The sequence below is a fragment of the Amborella trichopoda genome, chromosome 13 (assembly GCF_054954075.1).
Source record: "Amborella trichopoda isolate Santa Cruz 75 chromosome 13, AtrichopodaSantaCruz75HAP2 v2.0, whole genome shotgun sequence".
Lineage (NCBI taxonomy): Eukaryota > Viridiplantae > Streptophyta > Magnoliopsida > Amborellales > Amborellaceae > Amborella > Amborella trichopoda.
The window spans coordinates 4,823,448-4,849,459 of NC_142348.1; the positions used below are offsets into that span (position 1 = coordinate 4,823,448).

General features: G+C 34.6%; 1 protein-coding gene across 2 annotated transcripts; it reads right to left on the reverse strand.

The window, feature by feature from the left end:
• Window positions 1-1,667: 1,667 nt before the first annotated feature.
• LOC18428786 (putative glucuronosyltransferase PGSIP8) lies at window positions 1,668-16,096 on the reverse strand. 2 transcript variants are annotated; one of them, XM_011623058.3, is made up of 6 exons: window positions 15,663-16,096; window positions 11,861-12,119; window positions 10,094-10,295; window positions 8,897-9,044; window positions 2,041-2,610; window positions 1,668-1,931 (listed from the first exon to the last, which is right to left on the reverse strand). In XM_011623058.3, exons 1-5 carry the CDS (start codon window positions 15,956-15,958, stop codon window positions 2,070-2,072), a joined length of 1,446 nt encoding a protein of 481 aa, XP_011621360.2. In that variant the 5' UTR covers window positions 15,959-16,096; the 3' UTR covers window positions 1,668-1,931; window positions 2,041-2,069. The 2 variants fall into 2 exon arrangements, with proteins under 2 accessions (XP_011621360.2, XP_006838147.2); XM_006838084.4 differs by having other exon boundaries at window positions 1,668-2,610.
• Between the last annotated feature and the right edge of the window lie 9,916 nt (window positions 16,097-26,012).

Consider the following 26,012-nt stretch of genomic DNA (forward strand, 5'->3'; position numbering starts at 1 on the left):
CTTCAATCTATTGGATTTCATATCCAATGAGTACAAATTATTGTGCCTTTCTTGTACCAAAGATAAATGACCTCGTAGTATACAATCCCTTAAAAAAAAACGTGTCCTTTCATTGAATAATTGCTTATTGTTGGGGTGCCTTCTAAAAGTGCTGCACAATATAATGCGTAGGCTAAATTTAGTTGAAAACCTTCCTCACATTTCATGATAAAAGGACAGGAAAAGAAAATGATTGTTGAGATACATTTTAGCTCAATCTTTACACACTATTTTCATTATACCATCAACAAACAATAATATCTAGTTAAAAATTGCATTCAGATGGTAATAGTAATTCTATAGACAAAACTGAGTATTATCTTCACAGAAGTTGATTTTTCAAAACTGAGTATTATCTTCACAGAAGTTGATTTCTCAAAGTGTTTTTACTAACAAATTGCTACTAGTAAATTCAGAATTTCTTCATTCATTTTTCTTTCCCTTTCTTTATGTTAGGGCTCTAATATATCAATGTGCAGCTGAATTATCAGAAAATTGAAATAGATTATGTGCTGCGATAAAATTTAGAATGTGAAAACCGAATATTTACCTTTTTGGAATAACCCATGCAACTAGCAACTATCATCCACAACCTGTCCAGTTTTGGAAGGAAATATATACAATGAAACTATTTATCTTTTATATTTATTTTTTATATGTTGAGGTCACAAATATTATTGATTGTTGGATGTGAAATCGAGTGATATAGGATGTATCATTTATTGGGCACAATGTCCGAAATAAAATTTTTCAAATGTTATGGCATACTTCAATTGAATTTCAAATCCATTGGTAAAAATGATTGACTTTATAGCAAAAATAATACAATCCTTAGACAATTAATACGAGGTATCTTTTATGGATTTGTATCTTCCCTTTTCTTTAGCTTTTGTTTATGTTTTCCTTTTCATTTATTTTTTTTTTGGTGTAAATCCTCCTCACCGTACAGATTTTGAAGTAATCTTATTAATTTAATGTTGAAAAAAAGGAAAAGGCAATTTAAGATGCTCTTAGTACTACTTACTGGATGGAGAACACCAAATTGATATCATCCCCCAATTTGATCTCATCTGTCCTAAACGCTAGGACTAAGAAACAGGTTAGGTTGGCCCAACAACACATAAGTCTGCACAACCTGTGCCCCACCAGACATAGCCAGGTTGGGTTGGGTTAGGTCTGGGTCTGGTCACCCCTACAGTCTCATAGTGGACTACCTATATAGAAGTATCACAAACAGGTCACAAACAGCATGTCCATCACATTATCGGCTTGAATGTCGCTGGTTAAAGTGAGCCCCAACAACATGTCACTAACTCCTGGCACACTGAACTCCCACACAATCACAATCGATGCCCTACTACCTTACTGTGTTTCTAACATAACGTAAGGACCATCTCCAGTGTCTATTTCAATATATGCTAATGCCCTTAACTTTTTTATTTTTTTTTATTTTTAAGGCATACCATTGTCTCTTATAATGTCAATTTTATGATCACTTGTACCCAAGAAATGAGCAGAGCGTTCATGACTACCACTAATGTACGGGAATCACCGCGATCTGTTGCATCTTAAGAATGGTAATCTCCATGGAAATATCATTCATCAGTGGTACATAATAATTCGACACATTATCTGAAAATCTGCGGGAACGGCCATTAGAGATCAATAATTTGATTTATACAACAAATATTCATCAATGATCCCCAAATATGACTTTAATCACTTCATTGGATTTTCAAAAATGGCGTGCCTATACTGAGCAAAAAAATTGAGGCCCTCATCTCTCGCCTGCAATTCATCCGCATGAGAAAGCATGAGCCTCACAAGCACAACCAGCCTCTCTCTCCCCTCCCACCACCCAACACACCCACACATACAGACCCCATTTGTACCTGCACATGCAACTCATCGACATGAAAATCCAGTACCCACACAGGCATGCAACTCATAAAGATGAGGGCTCTCTCTCTCTCTCTGCAACAAAATGATCTACTTCCATACCGCTCATGCTCAACCCAAATGACAAGGCCTTAGTACAATTTTGTGCACTCCGGTGTCTGTGCTGACTCGCCAAGCTTCGGGAACAGGGCCTCGCGGTCGAGTGAGGTCTGCACTGATGCCACAACCCTAAGTAGCGACATCCAAATAAAAGGAGCACAAAAACACCCATAACCAAACACCATCAAAGCCCTCACCACCCCATCAGGGTAATATGGAAATGCCATCACGCCAAGAGCTCCCACGACAAGAAGCCATGGAGTGAGCAAGGCCAAGGCTGGTAATAAGAAGGCATTGGCCACCACTATGAGGAGAGAGGAAGAGCCAAGCAAGTAAAGGGACCATCCTAGAGCTGGGTGAATGGTTCGTGGTGCCAAGAAGAAGGGCACAATGTAGGAGGCCAGAACTGACCACATTGCTGCCGTTTTGAGGCCAGTATGGAGGAGAGAGAAATTCTTATCAGGGCGTCGGTAGCATAGTTTTGAGAAGGTGGGGCGGGCGAGGCGGGATACCCACATGGCAAGAAGATACATGGCAGATTGGATCAGCACCACTGGCACCTCAGTTCCATACCTGTTGTAGTAGATACTATCAGTAATGGATTTGCTCTCTCTCTCTCTCTTGCATGCACGGTCATGCGTGTACACTCACCCCACAAACACAAAAAAGCCAATATGGTTGTTACCGGGGATGGTTTGGATTGAGGCATTTCCTACCACCCCTAGGCATTGTTTAACAAAATGTACACCTTTATAATGTTGACTTTTTACTTGCAAACAAAAAAATACCGAAAAAATAAATCTATAAAATAGAAAGAAGAATCCCTCGGATAACTACAAAATGAAAAAATGGAACAAGGCGTGGCCAAACAAAACAAAAGACACCAGTGCGAAGACCCCAAAACGGGTATAAAGGAAGCAGAGAGTAGACAGACCATTGAAAGCAGGACTAATCAAACCACAGACAAGGTGTCAGTTTCAATAAGTCAACCTGGGAGACAGGACCCAGGCCGAACCTATCACACCATAAGAAAGATGGATGTTTCATAGACTTTACAGTGTTTCTGTGAAAGCATGTACATGAATACCGGATTATGAGGAATACTGCATTACGTGATCTTGACATCATCATAAGTAAATTTCCTATGTTCTAGATTCATGACTAGTTTTATGTTGAATGCCTACCTAACACAACCCACCCTTTTTACCCGGGTTGGGATAAGTTAAGGGAAAGTTTTAAGTCCTCATCTTGGACCAACACAAATATATAGGAAGCTACTACCTAACGCCTATGGACCTAGCATGTCCGTGGCGATCAAAAAACACGTGCAAACCGCCATGGACCACGCATCGTCTGTTGCGGCTCCGTTCAATAAACCATCACGAACATAGCATGTTCGTAGCAGAGCGAAACACTATTCAAAATCGCCTATAGGCGTTTTTTAAGAGTTTTCCATGTATATATATATATATATAGAGAGAGAGAGAATGATCTCATGCAATGGTTGTAAGTAGTATAATGCAACCACACATCTAAAAAACAATGTTTCTGGCATTTGTATGATCCCAAATTTTGCATACACATTCTCTTCATCCTCATAATCAATCTTACGAAAAAAGAAATTCAATTTGCACCCTAGATATGGTCAAAATTAGTACACTCCAACAATGAATCTTGACTGTCCACTTGGTGAATTTCAAAATCTAAGCCTTAACAAATTCAAAATCACTTTTTTCTTTTTTAGCATTATTAATCTAATAATAAAATGCTATACAAAAATTTTGGGAATAAAAGAATTCCTTCTGGCGCCTATATCTAACCATCTCACTAAAAATGACGGCTTATAGTAATTGGGCTAGAAAAATACTTTCTAAGACGTTTTTTCAAAAAAAAAAAAAATTGTGATTGTTCTTTAGAATGAAAAGAATGTAAATTTAAAAATTCGTGTCAAACAAACGTCTCTAACATGGATTTTGAAGATGGTTGCATTATACTATTATACAACGGTTGCATGAAATCATTCCTCTCTCTCTCTCTCTCTCTCTCTCTCTATATATATATATATATATATGAGTAATGATCCAATGCAACGGTTGTATCAAAGTATAATGCAATAACACTTCTAGAAAGCCATGTTTGTGGTATTTGTATGACCTCAAATTTTGCACACACTATTTTCATCTCAATAATCAATCCCCCCAAAAAAAACAAAAGTTAAATTTGAACCCTAGATATGGTCAAAATGAATCCCCTCCAAAAACGAATCTCGATCATTCATTTTGTGAATTCCAAGATCTTAGCCTTTATAAACTCAAAATCAATTTTTTTTTTTTTAACATTGTTCATCTAATGATAATAAAACCATCCAAAAAAATTGAAAATGAAAAAATTCTTCTAAGACCTAGATCTAAGCATCTCACCAAAATGAACGGTCTATGTTAATTGGGCTAAAAAATACTTTCTAGGTTGTGTTTTCATTTTTTGTGATTGTTCATTAGAATGAAAAGAGTGTATATTTCAAAATTTGGATCAAACAAATGGCCATAAGATGGTTTTTTAATATTGTTGCATCATATTACTATACAACGGTTGTATGAAATCATTGCCCTAGATATATATATATATATATATATATATATATATATATATATATATATATGAGTAATGATCCTATGAGACCCTCCCACATCCATGTGTGTAGGACGACCCCAAAAGATCACCATTAAATTTGGCACATATCTATAGAAAAGTTATCACAAGGATGTGAGACTTGACTTTTTTAGATATTTGTTCCAAATTTAATGGTGATCTTTTGGGGTCCTACATACATGAATGTGGAAGGGTTTCACAAGGTCATTTCCCTATATATATATATATATATGGTAAAAGTTTATATGCAGCCTAGGCTCTAAACAATCAAATTACAGCCTACCTCAAAACTTTCACTAGAAGAGGTTGTTGTGATGCCCAAATATCATCAAATTGATCATCTCAACATCAAGATGCATGGAAATGAAAAAAAATGGATTTCAAGTTTTGAAAATAGTGCATCTTGTAACGAATTTGTGGACCGCCAATTTTCATAGATCTGCTTGATCTACATTATTTTGGAAGCTTTAAATTTTATAACTGAAGATGAAAATATAATTTAAGGCTATCACCAAACTTTCCAATATTGAAACCATAATTCTCGACACTATTTGAAGGTGGGCTCTAATTTGATTGTTTAGAGCCTCGGCTCTATACAAACTGCACCCTATATATATATATATATATATATATATATATATATATATATATATATATATATATATATATATGTGTGTGTGTGTGTGTGTGGAAGATACTACAAAACGCCTAAAGACGAAAATGAACAGTGATTTCGCCTACCCTCATCACCATCCAAACTTCATCGCGCGGTCATTAGTTGTCCGGTAGTGTTTCTTTTTTCATTTTTTCTTTACCAATCGGAATGATCAGAAATTTGGAGCGAATGTACATCTTAGTGAGGCGCGCCTAATAAAAATATGAAAAAAATAATTTGTAAAATATAAATTGACCAAAATACCCCCATAAATTTTTGGGGATATTTTGGTTAATTTATATTTTTCGATTTTTTTTTTAAAATTTTTATTAAGTGCGCCTCAATAAGATGTACACACGCTCCAAATTTCAAGTAATTTGAATTAGTTGAGAAAAAATGAAAATTAAAACACTACCGAACAACTGTGACCGTGCAATGAAGTTTGGATAGTGATGATGGTAGGCGAAATCACTGTTCATTTTCGCCTGAAGAATTTTTCTATATATATATATATATATATAATGAGACCATTTACCTTTGGTACAAGGTGGTTAAAATTAATCTTGACCATTGGATGTGAAATTGGACGGCTGCATTTATTTCATTTATCAAGCTCAAAGTTCAAAAGAAATTTTCTCGGACTTTGTGACACAGCCAAGCAATCAAATTTTACATCGGATGATGATAAGTAACTGTGACCTTTCTATACCAAAGGTAAACGGTCTCATTGTATACAATTCCATTATATATATTAGAAAAAGCACATCTATAAATACACATGCATATTTTCATAAGGACATGGTTTCTATGCGGCCAGCCCGCATATTGTAGAAATGCGGGCTCGGCAATAAATATATTTTTTAAATATAATTTAATTCTAATTTATAGAGAATATATAATCTTTAACATGGAGATCATGACTATGAAAAGACAAAAAAATTGAAAACTAAAAATAATAATTATATTAAAAAAACATTTGGACCGTTAGTTACACTTGTTTTTAGATAGACCACCTATTTGCATCCATCTTTAAGATGGATGCTTTATACCTCTGGACCGCATATTGTAAAAATGCGATCCAGCCCGGCATGAAACAATTTTCCTTTTCATAAACATATAAAACATATAACGTGGAACATACCATATATAATTATATAAGTGCTTATCTACAGATATATGCAAACATGCAAATGCGCACACATACATGCATGCATACAAGACCATAGAATTACATGTATAACTATTTATTATCTAAAATAACAGGATGCTGTTACCATATATGGCATACACTACGGGGAAGTAGACCATAGACCCATGGTGTATGGTGATGGTACATTTCCCGAGTCCCGACAATCAATTCATCTGACATGGTTAACATCTATCGTCCATTCAGGAACGAAAAGTTTGGATATTATATGGAAAATCATACACAGTGGGTGTGGGGTATTGAGTCAGTTTGATAAATACTAGGGCCTCTTGGGGGCATGCAAAAGATTGGGGAACATTTGGCGGAGAAATGTCATGAGACTTCTAAAAGAGGCCCACACATGCTTAAAATACAAAGCAAGAAATCCGAAAAATTAGGAAAAGAGCCCGGGATTAATTGGTTAGCGCTTGACAATTTGCAACGCTGTGTCCTAGGCTCAATTCCTACCAAGGGTAAGGGCCCTCTCCCCGCTAACTCACCCCAAAAAAAAAAAAAAAAAACCCGAAATTACCCATTTTATAAAATGATAAAATTTTGGAATTTAATGCAATTTTGAGGAAAGAAAATAACCCAAGAAAATGAAATCTCGTCAAGAATTTTGCAGCAAAAAGGAGAAAAAAAGGTCATGGACTGAAACCCAACAATTAAGAGAAATGCTCATCAATATCGCAAATGCACAAGAAAGCAGGAAAGAAAAAGACAATAATCAAGAAAACAAATGTACCAAAAGAAACAGATAAAAATCCTGAGATGAAGTGGATATTACAAATCCTTCTTATTCTTTGAAACCTAAAAGAATTGAAACCTGAGAAAACAAATATCAGATGGGAAATCTTCAAAACTAAAGAGCAAAAAGGGAATAGGCGAATAGCGGAAGAGAAATCTTCAACATTGAAGGGCAAAAAGGGAATACCTGACGAGAAATCCTTGAATTTTGAGAGTGAAAACAAAATTGAGAAATCTCGCAAGAAACCTTCAAAAATCCGAGAGCAAAGATGAGATTTGAGAAGGAATTGGTTCTCAATAAGAGAAACAAGGGGAAACCCATAGAGTACCTCTCTGAATCGGTTGAATTTTGGAAGAGCTTTGATATAAGCACACAAACAAGAAACTTGAAAACAGAGAGGGTCAATGATCTTGGAGGAAAATAAACCCAAGAAATTCGATCTCTCAGAGAACAGATCTGCGTTCACCATTTCTTTTCTTTCTTTTTTTAAAAATAAATCAAAAAAAGAAGTATAATGTTTACGTCATCTTGACATCAAATTGGTTAAAGGTCATAACTTTTAACGAGTAAAACTGACATGATGCCACAAGTTCACGAGACTATATAACCAGCATAGTCTCAATAAAATCAATATTTTTAGGTGATGAAAATCCTTGCAGACAAATTACACATGTTATATTACTGTAACCTCAGCTTAAAAACCACCTACAATAGCTAAGTTGTTCAACTATTGCAAATGTTTCTTTCTTTCAGTTTTGATGGCTCTTTCATCCATGAGAGAGGACTTCGTCAATAAACTAAGCAATAATGTGCCAGTTATCTATGCAATGTAGACTTCCCTATAAATATAGAAGACTCCATGTAACAGCCCCTTTCCCTATAGACAATCAATTTTCTAGGGGACTATGCTGCTCTTTCATTCTCTACTTAAGTATTATGTTGCCTTTATCATATATACATGCGTATACATATCTATGTACACAGTTATACATGTACTTTATGAACACATAAATATGGTTAAGAGAAAAAAGCAAGACAAAGGTTATTTGGTGCTTTAACCCACCTATAATTCATATAATGAGGCAAGTCATCCATTGTGCAATGCAATAGATATTCATTTCCCCAAATTCATTATTGATTATAAGGTCTTAGCTAATTTGAACCCAACTGACCCACTCAAAAGAGGCACAACAGAGATGCTAAATAAAGAAAGGGATAAGAAAATCAAGGGAATAAAAATGGGAAAAGAAAATGAAAAAAAAAGAGATGTGAAGATTTGATATGTATGGAGTGCTTTACTTTAAGGACAAAAAATAGGATGAATATCAAGAGGAACTCAAGATTTGAAAGCCATCAACCATTTTGCCTTTCATTCTTTCATTCTGACTTGAGGTAAACAACTATTGGCTTCGAAAGATACATTTTGTTCAGGAATATCGTTCTGGACAGTTAAAAACAGATGTTTGTGGCTGACAACCATTCCCACTATTGGCTTGAGAAGATACATTTTTTTAAGGTGTATATCCTTCTGGACAGTAAAAACAGATGCTTGTGGCTGTCAACCATTCCATAAAACAAGATTCTAGAAAGAAACAAACAAGAACGAGAAGAAAGAAATTACCCTAGTGTATGGCGGCGTTGCTCATGCCAAGCAAGGCCCAAGGGCAGTACAGGCCATGACCACCAATACCACGGCTTTAACCAAAGTGCACTTGGGAATGTGATTACACTATTTGGCCCACATGGTATGCTCCACCGTAGTTTCAGATCTGCAAGGGAACAAAAGACAAGAAGATATTTCTTAACCAAGACCAAAAAGAATGGAAACATAAAATGCCATTGCCAGGTATCCCACTCGATTCAGAAAATCCAAAATTGTTATTCGCAATTAAAAAATTGAAGTTTCTTAATATAAACAAGAAATATAAAGCCAATAGAAATTCTTTTTTGTTAAGAAAGCATCAAGCTTTCTTCAATTTAAAGACCATAGCGAACTGCCAAAATATCTAGTATGGGCAAATTGTGTACAGATGGGGCAGTCAACTCCAATAGCATTAACAGACTTCCCAAAGACCGTGCCTTTGTTGGATGCCAGCTCATCTTAAAAGTATGACTCTGGACCATCCATTTGTTGTTGACAAAAACACACAATCTTAAGAGCTTAAAATTGTGAATGAGATACTTCAGTCGTACAGAGTTCTTTATATCGATCCTTAGTTCCAGGTTCCCCCAAGAAGGGGATGCCACAAAGTTCCAAAAAGGCCCAAATTAATTTACAATTGTTCCAACTCATGATCATGTGTCTGCTGATGGGTGTTTTGAAATTCAATCAAAAGATATAGGTAGAATGTTAAAAAGTTCATCTCTCGGGGGTATTGGGATAAAGCCCTAAAAAAAAAAATCATCCATGAAAGAAAATTAGAAAACTGAGAATGGAAATAGATTACAACGGTGGAGTCCCTTCATATGTATCTAGAAACACTCCTATCTACGCTCTAAATGCCAAAAGATTGCAATAGTGACAACAATGACCAGAGCACATGGAAACATGACAGAGTCCCTTCCAAACAAGTGAAAATTTAAAGGCTTTAGGCATTTGTAAGCAAAAAGGATGTTCTTCTCAATCAAAGTAATTGGTAGTGTTTTCCAAAATTTAAATGAGACAAATTAAGCATGTTTGTCTTTTTATCAGTTGAAAAAATAAAATTTGAGCAGTATTTTCTTTTTTTGGTTAAAAAAATTGAGCAATTTCCCCATTATCTTTTTGAATAATAATGACTTCTCAATGATTGAATAATCACAATATCCAAATACATACAGTAGTAGGAAGCATCCATCTGGTAGCCCAAAGGCAGGCGGTAGTAGCCATTGAGTTTGGTGCCATTTGCTGGTGGATGAAACATGGGGCGGTCAAGCAGGTCCGGGAAGTAGCTCACGAGGAAACCTTGATCTGCACCATCTGAATTCTTTCGACCATTCTCCAGTTCATGCATCATGTCTTTAAACACCTCCATTGATGGCTGCATATATGGCAATAACCAAAAAAAAAGATAAAAGAAAGAAAAGGCAAGAAATACGAGTTACTTGATATAGGGTATAACAACTGTATAAAAAAAATGGAAGTGTATTTTGTTATTTCAGAAAATATTTCAATGTCTGGTTTTACAAAGTGAAAAGCTTTTCCTTTTTCTTTTCCTGTGAAAGGATTACATGCTCCTGCAGGAGCAAAATGTACACAACATCTTGGGAAAAAACATAGCTAGGACAATTTTCTAGACCACAAAGTTTGGACAGTCTCACAGTATTTTTTTGACAGTCAGATCTAGGTGTTTAGAACTCAAAATCTTTTTTTTTTTTTTTTTAATTATCATCTGTCGATATTAAAGTGATTCCCAAAATTTTGAATCAAACAAATCCTCCTTAGAGGGTGTTTTGCCTAGGGTAGCAAGTGTACAATTTGCTCTTCTGGTAGTTCACTATACACGACCTTTTCTCCATTCGTCAAGTTTTACCATGGAAAGATCAAAAAAGTTATTGTTCTCACTAGAGATGGATACGAGGAACAAACTCAAACTTATGAAGAAAAAGTAAATGGGAACCAAAGATGCTACACCCTGACTCTTACTAGTAGCACTTAGCAAAGGTTCCCAACCTCCAGTAAAGACGAGATGCATTTACAACAAGAAACTCATATATGTAGATTAAACCAACAGCTTACAACATAGTAACGCACTTTATAATCGTAAGAGAACAATAATAACCCAGGGCCCTCTGGCATTGGTGGCCCCTACAGAAATTCTGCAGGATCCACTATTCTCTTTTTCTCCTCACCTATCGGCTCATCGGATTCCACTTTGCAGAGGCTCAGGCTTTGCTCGAAGGCCTTCAACTGGAACCAGGAATTAGTGGCTAAAGGAGACTCTAGTAACGTTATCACCTGGGCTTCAGGGTTCGCTCCTTGTCTGTGGAGACGTGAGCCAATTTTCGATGAAATTTGTTTTATTACTGGATCCATCAGAATTTCCTGGAGGCATGTTTTTAGGGAAGCTAATGCTGCTGCTGACACCTTAGCAATGGATGGTGCTAGCCTCAATCCTTTGGCCACTTAGCAGTCTTTTTTCTCCCTGTTAATTGTGTCACTATAGAGCTGTTTTTGTTTTTTCTCTCTTCCCCCTTTTTGGGGTCTGTAAGGGGCACCTGCTAAGCAGGCATGCCTGAGTTTGTATACATGTTCATATACACATGCTATACTCTGAATCTATTTTCTTCATCAATACAATTGTGAACATTATATTAAAAAAAAAAAACAATAATAATAAACAGTACAAAATATGACAAGAAACTTAAAGAGATGTGACGATGCTAGAAAGTAAAACGAAGTTTTGATTGCTTATCGTGATGATATGGCAAATAATTTTTCTTCACAAAGTTTATGGCACTAAAAACGGTGGGTTTGTTTGCCCCAAAAAGGGGACTTCATTTGGTAAGTTGGTCTTGCAGTTATCTCAGTATTATCTCGGTATAAGTCCAAACAGCTGTAATAAAACACATTTCAACTTCTTCAATGCAAGAGGAATGCACAAACCTGTAATACGAAGAGACCTGTGTGGAAGATGCATGGGTTGATGAAAACTGCACAAAATTGACCACACTGGAAAAGCTCATCGGTCTTTTGGAGAAATAGATTGTCAGAATCCAACATGACAACACGGTCATAATCAATAAGGCTCCAAGCGTACAACTTATTCAAGGTCAGCATGAACCGGCAATTGAAGTTGGCCTGGTACTTGTATGGATTATCAACATTTTCAACAACTACCACCTTTGCTCCATCTTCTACTCTCCTGAAAATTCAAGGACCATTCATTGCCAAATACTCTTTCTTATCAAAAACGACATAGTTAAAAATGGTTGGAGTTGAAAAGATTAAAAATGGTTGGAGTTGAAAAGATTAAAAAATGTTGGAATTGAAAAGGAACCATTTTAAAGCATGTCAGTTAAGGTTTCCGATAAAAATGTATTCTGCTTTTAAAAGCTGACGTAAACTAGAACAGAAATCCATGACTAAGACTGAAGTTCATTTGCATTGCGTTAGAACCCAAGTGTAAGCTCAGAACAATTCAAGAGGCTCTAGGAGACCTAAAATGCAATAAATTTTGATTCTGCTTTTTAGATGGATACCTTAGAGGGTTTTGGCTAGCAAGAATGAACAGCTCCTTCATGACAACCAAAGCAACATTTGGGAAAAAGAATTATGATCTTGCATGAGAAGAAAATAATTTGGTACGAGTTCAACAGAAAGGAAAACAACTAAAAGTGAGCACATGGATATGATGATGCAACAGTTGTGATGATGGTGCAATTGAGTGTGGTAAGGATAAGCTGATGTAAGCTCATGACAAGTTGAAGGAGCAAACCGATTAAAAGAAGGTGGATCCCACCTCATAACACCTTATAACCAAGGAGGTGGCTGCATGGGTGAGTCTCAGGTTTCAGTGGGATTGATCAGGTTTGCCTAAAGGACTAATAAAAGATGGTTGGTGGGTCCTACAGCAGAACACCCTATAACTAGACAGTAATACCATCTAGAAGTTTCGCTCGGCATGGCAACGTTCCCAATGTAACCAACTCACAAAAGCCAGTTGGCTGCTAGTTTGGATGAAATGTTGCATGATTTTCACTTCTGATTATTTTAGGGAGACATCAACTCACACAAAGCTCAAAACAGGTGAATTTTTAGGCCCCCGGAATCACATTGAGATGCGTTAAAGTTCTATGAAACACTCGTAATTCCCCCTCTCTGAGGCTTGTGCAGAAATCCAAACTCCTAAGAATATTTATTTGATATGGTCCATGAGGATATTTGAGAGAGTTTTTGAGAGCATTGAACTACAGTTTCTTTTACCAATGCAATGTTCAAGCATAGATTGTTTCAAGACTTCAAGTAGCTTCATTTGTGGGCTTCTTTTCATTTTGAGACGGCAACTCTCCACCGGATCATAGTAGGATTTAATCTACCAATACAATACTTAGTATTCATGTGCTCAGTAATAGAAGAAAATTAAACAACTAATGTCATAAGTAATGTATTACAAATATTACGCCAAGTTACTTTAGTAATAGTTTTTTGATAGATAACTTACTTAGATGGTAGCAATTCAATGTTAATATATAATAACCGAAAGTATATACCAAGATTTGAAAAATGCGATGACATGAGGTAGTGCTACATAACACTACCAATCATTAAAACAGAGAATAAAGGAAGAACACAAGAAGACAAATGAAGAGGAGGGAGGGGGTGAGGAAAAAAAGAGAAAATCAAAAAGGCAAAAAGAGTCTTTTATCGACAACAATTATGAAATTATTATGAAACATACATTTTAATTGTTAAAAACTGCTATTTATTAGAAAAAGCTATCATTTTGAAAGAAGGCTCTATATCTTTTTATGCCATTAATTAGAGAAACTGACATGAGAAAACGAAGGCTATTACACGCTGAGGTAGCACCGTAATGGACACAGAAAATAATATGAGATAACGAAGGTCACCACAACAGTTGTAATGACACAGTTTGAAACCATATACTTTTTTTTTCTTGTCTTTTTTTGAGAAATGTTGACTTGTGTTATCGACTGTTTATTAACAACATATTAATTCATAACAAGCACATATAAACTGTTTAGCAAATAAGTATTTCCATATTTTCTGAACATTTTAAGCCAAAAAATGATGCAAGGAAGAAGTTCACTAAGTTGCAAGTTGACTTTATTTTACTGGGGACCATGAGTCTAGCTTGACTTCTAAACCCCCTCAAGTAATCAGACACACCATGGTTCCCAGGAAATGACTGACCAGACACAATCACAGTTTGTTACATGGATTGGACCAATTGCACATGGTGATGGACAAGGTACACAAATTGGGTGGGGCCCATATCAACAAGGTGTCAAAAAACGCTAGGCGGCCAGCCTGGAGCCCAACGCCCAGTGCCTAGGTGGGCGCCCAGATCCTCGGGCACCCTGCAGTGGAAAATCATCCATTTTTAGCCCTGCAGTGGAAAATCATAGCATTTTTAAAAATATTTGCTATCCTAATGTACATATATTCAAATATTTGCGTCAAAATTTGTAATTTATTCCATTTCGCAATTTTCCCACGGAAAGTTTTAGTTGATCCATATTTTTCTTATGAAAAGTATGAAATTCTCATTTGTTTATTTTATGTGATGTAGGACCCTGATCTAGTGAGATGATATCCCATAATAAAAAGAATAAAATGGGTCGTTCTCCTTCCAAATTCGACATGTCAACAGTGTGAATGCGACTGTCAAATGGATGGAGCTGTTTCATCACAAGTATTAAATGGCTCTGCAAAACAAACAACTAGAATCATTAAGGGCCATCTACCTATATAATCATTTCCATGTATAATATCTACTCTAGAATGAATTTATATGTGCAAAATAAATACAATTCTATCTCAATTATCAGTATTTTGCAATTTGAATACAACAGTATATGCGTACATTTATTGATACATAAGCAAAAGACAATGGAACAATCCAATATGTTTGCATATTTACTCATGTATACGAATATCATAATGTTCAATATTTCCTGGATTTAAAGAAAAAATAGAAGCAAATTAAAATGTCCATTCTAATCTAGAACAAATCCTACTTCAAATACAGATATTCAGCAAGCTCCCAACCGAATGTATCTGTGTGACGATTCCAAGAAAAGCTTAAGGGTACTTCGGTAATCATCACACATGCAAGGACAAAGAAGAAAAACAATTAAAAAGAAATTTCTCATGGCAAATAGAGAAAAAAGACATTGGAAACGGAAATCCTCATTATGAGGGCATTTTAGTATTTTCCTCATGTGGTCAACGCAGCTTCTCTCTTCCTAAATTCTACCCAACTATGAAATTTTAAAACAATGTTGTTACAAATAATAATGGAAACACGAAATTTAGAGAGAGAGAGTGCCAAAAAAAAAAAAGACCAGGTCCAGCCTTTCCAGTTTCCAGAGAGAGAAATGGAAGTGCGGATTTCTAGAGAGAGAGAAAAAAGAAAAGGGGGCACGCGTAAAAGCGACTTTCGGCTTCGATCCAAATAATCAGAAAGGGCGAGAGGGTGCAGAGACTCGTTTCGAGTTTCGACCTTTCAGGAAAAGCAGTCACAGGAATCCCTCTTTCTCTCTCTACTGCAAAAAAGCACACGCACTCACGGTACATACACAGGTGGAACTCACCCGCTCACGCAACATAGAGAGAGAGATACGTGCAAAGAAATTAGCTTTTCACCCCTAAAACAAACACATCAAATTTCGAGAGAGAGAATCGAGAGTAGAGACAAAAAACACAAAGTTCAGGCACTTACATGTCATCGATCCATCGAAAAGGAACATCTTTAGACGCTATAACCACGAGATCCGCCTCCACTTCGAGCTGTTTCAGAGACCTCAGCATAACCCTAAGCGCCACATAGAACTCATAGTCTCTTGGCGTCCCCATATACATCATCGAAGCATAAGCATTCCTGTACTTCACCTCCTCTGCACTCGCTTCCTCAATGGCCACACAAAAAAGCACCATCCAAAACCCTAGAATCATTCGAAACCCTACGCGCCATGGCAACAGGCTCCAGACAGAGCCACTTTTCTCCGAAGTTGTCATTACTTGATTTCAATATCGCATTTATGGAAGCTTTATTCTTTCCGACGAAATTTCAGGCCAAAATAAGGATCTCGAGCCCCAGAATCGCCGGAACTTAGTCCTCTGCTTGTTTTCCGGCGAACGAGTCCGACGGATCCCAAGTTAGAGAGAGAACGGGAGACAGATTTATAGAGAGAGAGAGGGATTTGGATGTGAGAACGCTTGTCTGAATAGATGATGGTTAAATGCCCAGCCCTAAAGGTAGGAGCGTTTTACGTTAGAGAGATACTCATATAAATACCCTGATCTGTTTCTTGAAATATCGAGGATACCCTCAATGTGACTCTGTCGACGCCTGTCTGTAAACGTTGGCCCTGGTTCCCTCTTAAATATCTAAACTACCCCACTTTTTCTTTCGAGTGACCACATTACCCCTAGATCGCATTGAAACTAGGAGATTGCCCCGTGTTCTAGCTTAAATATCGAAAGTACTCCGATTTGTTATTATAATAATGACATAAGTACCATAGGCTTCGCTAATATATTCGAAAGTAATCTCAACTAAATTGTCCTTATTGCATGCGTGCCTTAATATTGAAAGAGAATATTACAAATTGCCTATTGATTATGCAGAAATATCAGAACGGCCCCAAGTGGCCAAAGTCTTGAGTTAAAAAAAATATAAAAATAAAAAAATCTTTACATTCGAAAAATAATAATAATGATAATAAATGAATATTCCTGAGTGAATATGCCTCTCACTTGATAAGATGTTAGCTTTAGACTAAACCCTTATGTGCCCGATCCTAATTAATCGAGTTGGGGGCATAATTCAAAAATTGATGATCCGACTTGGAATCAGAACCAAAAAGCAAATTATTAGAGATGGAATTATCACCTGGCCTAAGAAGGAATTGATTTGACCCACTAGAGTCATTTGGGTTGGATTTTGGGAATCAGAATCGAAACGTTACCGAGTCTAATCTCGATTCTTGACAACAATTCTAAATTTTTAAGTTTTTATTTACGTCGGTGTCCTCAATTTGTTTCTAACCAAGATTGGGACTTAACCAGTAGTCTAAGTTATCCTAACAATACATATGTGCCCTTATGCCTTCTCTATGGCAGTTCATAAATTAGTCTCTCATAACACTGCCTAGTCCAATGATCGTTTTGGTGAGGGATATCAAGGATCCAAATCTCTTAGGGCTCGTTCGGACCCTAAGGTAGGAAACCATGGTTTGGATCAGGTTATGTAAATCTTGGTTATGCCCCGTTATTGAAAAATGACTGTTTGGATAGCTTGTAGATAATGCTCGGGTTATGTAAATCCCATGTTTGGATCATTTATTTGTATAATGTGGGTTTACACTATTATGGACACGTTTGGTAGGTATAAAAATATTTTCGTACACAATATTTTCATGTGAAAATTATGCTACACACATTTGGTATGCGACAAATACATAAAGAAAAAATGTTCACATTGTAAAAAGATATTATCAAATGGGTTTTGACGCGAGCAACGAGCGCGTGGTTAAAAGTAAAATCAGTGTTTTGTTTGAATATGTGTTTTTTCTTGATTTGGGGGTCCCACGTTTTGTTTCGTTTTGTGGTTTATCCAAAATGTGGTTTTGTGGCTAAAAACAATGGCAAACGTCTTTGTTTTCCATAATAACATAGAGACAAACGAGCCCTTAAAGCTTTATTGTAAAGCCTAAATATGCAAGCCTAACTTTTTGTATTTTTCTGGATGTTTCATGTGAGGGTCAAATTTGGTTTTACTTTTTAAAGAATGGGGAAACCAAAAATATTGGTGCATTCCATGTGTTGTTACTTTTTAGAGAATGGGGAAACCAAGAATATTGAAATATTTCTGCAATGGTAAGACATTGTGTGAGGAAGGTCAAGGGCTTGAAACTCAACAACTTGTTCCTTGAAAAACCTTGCCCCTTTCATTTTTTTATTGAATTAAAAAGACCTTGACTCCATGTTGAGGCCTTTATTGGCCCCATGAATTCATCATTTAAGCTCTGGCAAAAGAAGGGTCTAGTGCTCATCTTTATAATAAAAGGCTCTTTTTTTTTTCCAAATTTTCTTTCTCCTTTTACAATTTAGACCAATTTTATGATTCTACTCATTCTGAAAACTAAGGACTGTTTGGTGGCTTCGACCTTTTCGTTATGAAATCAACAAGAAAACTAATGGGCGTTAAAAGTTATAGGGAAGTAAACTGTGATCCATGGGACCATAAAAAATAAATGGTCAAAAATTGACAAGACACTGGTGGTAGGTCTCTCTCTTGATCAATGGTCAAAAGTTTACATGATTCTCGAGAGGATTTCTCAATGGTTAACACTATCACTTGATTAAATTTATACGCGTGCGCATGCGCACATATATATATAAATATATATTGAAGAAAAAATTGGGTTAGTCCACTAGTTTATATGAATGTATGAGTTCAACCGTTCAGATTGAATCTGAGTCGATTTGAAGATCACAGATGTCCGATAATGTTATAATTTTATTTATTTTTTTTACGAATCTAAATCACTTGAAATTTTACGTATGTATTCTTCTCATCAAGGCACACCTAATAAAAATATATATAGGTTTGTTTAGAGTTAACACCCCCTCAAAATACAAATGTTCAAGTTAAAAAGGGTTATGATGGGTGTATTTATCATAACAATGATTATTTTTTTATTAAAAAATTATTTAAATAGGTAACTTTATCATAAAACAAGAGCAAACTTGAAAATTTCACAAAAATACAATGGCATTTTGGAAGTTAGTGTTGGAACTTTATTTGTAGCATGCCCTTATCTTTTAGTTAAAATTTCAATTTTACTCCTCCTGGAGATGATAAAAATATCATTTGTCTTATAGTAATATTTACAAAATTGCCCCACAAAAGTAATTTTTTTAAAAAAATAGACTACAAAATAAATAAATCCACACTTCACAACTCTCTCTATCTTTAGATATATATATATATATATATATATATATATATATATAAGAAAAAGTTTATAAAGAGCGTAGGCTCCAAACAATTATACTAGAGCCCACCTCAACAATTTTACTAGAAGATGTTGTTTTGATGCTCAAATATCCACAAATTGATCATCTCGATATCAAGATGCATGGATATAAAAAATAAAAGAAAAAAAGAATTCAATTTTTGGAAATAAGGCATCTTGTAACGTACTTTTTAATAGTCAATTTTCAAGATTTTCAAGCTTTAATAGATCTGCTCGATCTACACTATTTTTTAAGCTTTAAAATTTATAATTAAATATAAAAATGTATTTTAAAGCTATCACAAAGATATCCGGCATTGAAACCACATTTCTCGACACTATTTGAAGGTGGGCTCTACTTTGATTTTTTTCGAGCCTCAAATCTATACAAACCGCACCTATATATATATACTCCTCCTATTGTATAAAAGTTATATACTTCCCTTTATCTAACCTTCTTATTTGAATTGATGGTTGAGATGGATCCAATCACAATGTCGCGCCTCTAAACTGTTTTTTTTTTATTTTTTCTTCAAAACATTTTGACACCAAATTTTGGGCATCTACTCCTCTCGTGAACTCACACCTGCAAAAACATATAAAAACAATATTCATGATAAAATAAATGATTAAAATACCTCTTAAATTTTTAGTGCGATCATTTTATTTTTTTGAAAACATTTTTTAAGTGCATCCCAATGAAATTATGCACGTAACAAATTTCATACTCATATAATTTGTATAGAAATTAAAAATCAAACACTATGAGATATCAAACGGTCAGTGACTCAAATCTAAATTGAATGGCAAGACAAAATGGGAGGATAAAACGTATTTACATTAACGACAATATAGCAGCTACAACACTGCATGAGTTGATATGCACAATGCCTAGTATCTATCATGTACGGCTATCTCAATTAGTATTTTAATTCAATAATTAGAAGTAGTTTAATAGGCAGTACATTTTAAAAATCGAATTGGGCTCCCACTTGACTGGGGATCAATTCCAATTCCCCCGGTCTAACTTGGGCTAGCTATGGATCAGACTGGATTGAGGTTAACAAAATTAGAAGACTAGGAAGAGTCGAGCAGTTTCTGGGTTTTTTGGCCGAAATAACTAGTCTTCCAATCCCTTTCTACTCAAGATCTCAGAGGTGGATTAATGTTTTTTTAATTACTTATACTTGGGGTTTTACACACCGTTCGATCTAGATCAAGAATCAGTAGGACTGATCTGATTCCTATTATATAACAGTTATAGCTAGTTCTTCTTAGAAACTGGTTGGTTCTATCATAGAACTGACCAATACCTCCGCACCTCATATTTTTTACCGTATTGTCAATTTTTGTTTTTTTTATTGATCAATTCACTCAGCCAAATTGCTGATCCGAACCGTCCGTCCACTATGCTATACTGGTTTTATGGATAGGCGATCCCTGTCATCATTTGTTTTTTTAAAACATTGCTTATACCGATCACATTAGCAAATGGCCACGTAATTATCGTAAAGAGGATATTTTTGTCATTTTCAACCAACTAAACTCTACCCCACCCCCAATAGACAATTTGTTTTCATCCAAAATGGTCATGAGTATTTATTAATTTTACGATAAATCTTATTATTATTAAGAACGATTGAGATATAGTAAATGATTTTTTTATGTAATTTTTCTTTAATATTTTTAAAAGTTACCACCAAAAAGAAAAAAATAAAATAGACCTCATTAAAAATTTCTAAATAGTCGCCCATAATAGAGCAGATGCTTTTCCCACTTTATCTATAGATCTTCATTCTACAAATAAGGTTATAACATAATAAATCATTAGGAGTGGCAATGGACTTGGGTCCGACTTGGGACCCAAGAGGTAGACCCATTTTGGGTCCGGGAATGAGTCAAAAAATTGGACCGAATGAGTTGGTCCCGGTCCAAATGTTGGACCCATATACTACTAGAGTCCGGATCCAATTCACACTATTCAAATCGGGCTCCGGATTTGGTAATACCTTTCATATCCTAATATATAAATAATATTTAAATACAGTTAGATATATACATACCTTAAGTTTTGAATTGGATTCGATCGGGTCAAACATGTCAAACTCTAGTGAATTCGATTCCGGCCGGACACGACCCCGACCCGATCCGTTGCCGCCCCTATCCAAACCGTATCTTAATGAAAGATGCATATGATGTGGGGTAAGCATAATGCTTGTTATATGTTTGTTTCTTCCAGCGTTTTAAAAATCGTCGAGTCGAACCGGACTCGCCCGGTTCGACTCGGAATTCACGAAAAAGGTACCGGATCGGTTCAAAAACCGGGAATCGTCCGGTTCTAGAGAGAACCGGACGATTCCGCACAGTGACTCGCCGATTCACTGTGCGGAATCGGCGAGTCCGTGAAGAACACGGGTTGCACAGTATTCTTCACGGATTTTTTCAAATTTGTCATTTTTTGATCATTTTTTTTGTTTTTTTCGGCATGTGATCTGTTTTGCAGGCTGTAAACAGCTTTATTCAGCTTTTTCAAGGATTAAATGGTGGAAAAATTGGTTGTTTTTGGATCAAGAAAAATTTGGGGTTTAGGGTTTCCGCTATTTCTGAAATTTCATGCCAAATAGGGCATGAATCTTTCAAAATTTGTAGGCATATTGATCTTAAAGCTGTGAATCAAAAGCTTTTGTTACTAATTTGTGATAATCGTTGAGAAAAACAGAGTTGTTTGGAGATTGAAGGCTTCGGTTCACAAAAACAGGTAAGAACTTTGGGTTTTTTTTTTTTTTCGCCATTTGATTTATTTCACGGCATATTTTGAACAAAATGAGTTCAATAAATAGGGTTTTTAATCTTTATTGTGTCTAGTATGATTTAAAATTTTCAATTTTACGTAATCTGGTCAATTACAGCAAGAAATTTGATATGAACAGTGAGATGTCTGCGGAACCAAATTCCCCTGTTTTTTTTTTTTTTTTCCGCCTTTTGATTTGTTTTCATGATATATTAAAAATAATGTGTTAAAAATTTAGGTTTTTGATTCCTTATATTGTTGTTTATCAGAAAATATAGTCAATTGGATGTAATTTATTCACTTGGAGGTGAATTTTTGAGTTAAAATCGCTTATGTAAAACGACTCTGTGAAGAACAATTTTTTTTTTTTTTTGTGTAGCCCATGATAGAATTTTTTGTAATCTATGATCGAATTTTTTGTAATCCATGATCAAAATGTTTGTTTTTTTTTCTTGTAATCCATGATCGAATTTTATTTTTTATTTTTTATTTTTGTAACCCATGATAGAATTTTTTGTAATCCATGATCGAATGTTTTGTAATCCATGATCGAAATGTTTGTTTTTTTTTGTAATCCATGATCGAATTTTTTGTTTTTTGTTTTTTATGTAACCCATGATAGAGTTTTTTGTAATCTATGATTGAATTTTTTGTTATCCATGATGTAATTGTTTTTTTCTTTTTTTGTAATCCACGATCGAATTTTTTGTTTTTTTTTGTTTTTTTTTTTTGTAATGCATGATCGAATTTTATGTAATCCATGAACGAATTTTTTGTAATCCATGATAGAATTTTCTGTAATCCATGATCGACTTTTTTGTAATCTATGATCGAATTTTTTGTAATCCATGATCGAATTTTTTGTAATCCATGATAGAATTTTCTGTAATCCATGATCGACTTTTTTGTAATCCATGATCGAAATGTTTGTTTTTTTTTACTTGTAATCCATGATCGAATTTTTTGTGTTTTTTTTTTTTTTGTAACCCATGATTGAATTTTTTGTAATCCATGATCGAATTGTTTTTTTCTATTCTTGTAATCCACGATCGAATTTTTTGTTTTTTTATGTTTTTGTAATCCATGATCGAATTTTATGTAATCCATGATCGAATTTTATGTAATCCATGATCGAATTTTTTGTAATCCATGATCGAATTTTTAGAAAATTTATGATTTTTTTTTTTTAATCCATGATCGAACTTTTTGAAAATTTGTTAATTTTTTTTTTTAATCCATGATCGAATTTTTTGAAAATTTGCTGTACTTTTTTTTTTTTATTTCTTTTTATCCATGATCGAATTTTTTGAAAAATGATGATTTTTCGAAAAGATGTGAAAATCGTGATAAAGTTTTGATTATCATGATGTATTAAACATTTAAACCCAATTTTTAATTTTTATTGTTTGAGTTTGCTGTAATTTTTTTATTTTTATTTTTCAAGATCGACTCTTTTGAAAATTGATGATTTTCCGAAAAGATGTGAAAATCGTGACAAGGTTTTAATTATCATGAGGTATTAAACCATATTTTAAATTTTTATTGTTAAAGTTTTTGTTGAAAAAATTGTATGTAGATGGATTATTTATGCAAAAAAATGCATGTTATTATATTTTCAATACAAAACTGTATTTTTTTTATCTGTTGTTCATGGATTTTTTAGTTGGAATGACTGATGTTAGCCGGCTCTTTGAAGAATTGTTTTTATTATTAATTTTTTAATGCAAAAAATGTATGTTCTTGATAATTGAGTTGTAGCCATGTTTGGAGCTTGCATTTTGTATTATTCTAAATGTTTGTAATTGATATGTACGAAAATATTATTGTCAAAAAAGGTATTTTGCAATAACAAATAACAACGAATATGACTACATGAACTACCGCAACATATTATCCCTACATATGGTGATTATTTTTCTTTTTGAACTGTCAGGTTAATTTAAAATAGTCAGACGCCCGCTAATATCGATGATTCGTTTTTAGATCGAATCAATGAATTGTCAAACGAATTCAATCAATGGCACCAGCATGACCAAGAAGAACAACAACGTCGTCTATCATTTTATTTTTAGATCGTATGTTATTAATTTTATGCTTTATTGTAGTCCATGTATGTTGATATACTTATTCTATGATAATTCTATGTTTATCCTTTTGTGTGATGTAAATTAAATGTTGAATGGCGGTTCATGCAGGGAAAGAACATATCAATATTCGCATATTCATCCAAAAACATGAAAATTCTTAATGGAGTACCCTCATTTTTTATTGAATTCCTAAAAAACAATATTTATAATGAATTTTAATAATTTTTTCGGATTTTTTTAAAGCTTTATTCTGACCGATTCACCCGATTTCGATCCGGACCGCCGATTCGCCGATCCGGATCGCCGATTCGCCGATCATGATTCGCCGATTCGCCGATTGAAAAGCCAGATCCGGGTCACCGATCCGGTTTTTAAACCATTAGTTTCTTCCGTTGTTCCTCGCCGCCATCACATGACCATGGATTGTGGTCCCGTGTCGTTTTGTCTAAAGTGACGGCGTTTTCAAAAGAAGATGACGTGACGGCGTTTTCAAAAGAAGATGACGTGACGGCGTTTTCAAAAGAAGATGATGAGAGATAAAATAGTTGATTGGATGAGACCACAAGAAAAATAAGATGTGATGAGAGAGAAAATAGTTGATTAGATGACACATAAAAAAGGCATTTATGTATGTATGTGTACGCGTGTATCAAATAAAGTGCTTGAATTATTTGTCTATTTATTTTTTTATTCATGGATCTACTGGTGCGAAAGGTTTAAATGAGGTGCAATTGAGATGAAGTCCCATTAAAAATATCTATTTTTGAGGTGGATTAAGGAAACGAAACTAACTTTGGATGACCCATTATTTTATAGCTTAAAGATAATGTAGATCTTATGATATGGGAAAAATTAAACTGAGCAGTGAATATTGGTCCAAAAAATTATTTAAAATAGTATATTTTTTTAGATTGAAAATGTATTTTTACTTCTCTCTTAATGACAATTAGTATAGTTGAGATTATTGGCCTCTAAAATTTTAGATCCAAAATTCATCGGTAGGATAGATTTTTGAAGGAGATTGTGTGTATACAGTGTGTCATATAGTTCAAAGAAATAATATTTTGGATTTTGTGCCGGGTTAATGACACACCTACTATCACCCGATCTAACATCTACCGTTATTATTAATAATCGTGACTTCTTTCTAAAAAAAAAATAAACAGACTTATTGCATATATTTTCAATATATATAGTTTTGTAGATACCTAATTTTGAAATTCAAAAGTTTTTCGAAGTTCTTGAACTCTAAGGACCACAACAATCTAATAGACCCTAGAACATCATTTTTTGTATTTTGAACACCCTAAATCATTGTTCAAGCCACTAAACTAGTCATCCTAGATATCTTGGAACAAAATAAATCTAGGAGACTAACCCAAATATCAGTTCGACACCGGAAACCTAAAAACCTATACCGGAAAGTCCTAACGTTGTAATTCCCTCAAAACTCAACCAAATTAAAGTAAATTTATTTCTAAATTGTACAGAAGATAAAGAGATTTCAATGGTCAAGGATCGTCCCAATCCTAGACACGAGTCTAATGCTCAGTGCAAAATTGTTCATTGAAAAAGCCATTTAAGTTCAGATGCCAAAAGATACAGTGTTTTGGCAAAAAATCCATACGCCAGGGTATGTGCCATTCAAGCCAAATAGACCAGTTTTGTACCAAATGACATAAGATTTTCCTTTTGTCCTTTTGACCTAGATGTGTCCTTATGCCAGACACCATGGTGTCTAGATGAGTGTGACGATCAAACTGAAATTTTAGAGATAAATCCAGAAGCGTATTTTATACGTGGACTATATTTTATAAAATAAAAAAAAATGAGACAAACTCATTATCTCTCACATCTTAGAAATTCTAACCACAAAACCCTAACCCTCGAGAGAGAAAAACCCTATAGAGAAAAACACAAGGCCATAAAAAGCCCTTATTCAAGGTGAAACCTTATATCCAATTGAAACAATTGTTAAAACTCTAACCATTGTCAACCAAAATTTATTCCTTTTTTTTCTGTCTGCGTTCTATTAACGAGGCAAACATTGGCAAATACATGGATGGGAATAGCAAAAGCAACTGTATAAATAGCAACGCCCTTTGTTTTCTAAAGAAAAAATTACGTCCGTACCATAAGTAAAAGGGTATTGCCCACAGGTCCATATTTAT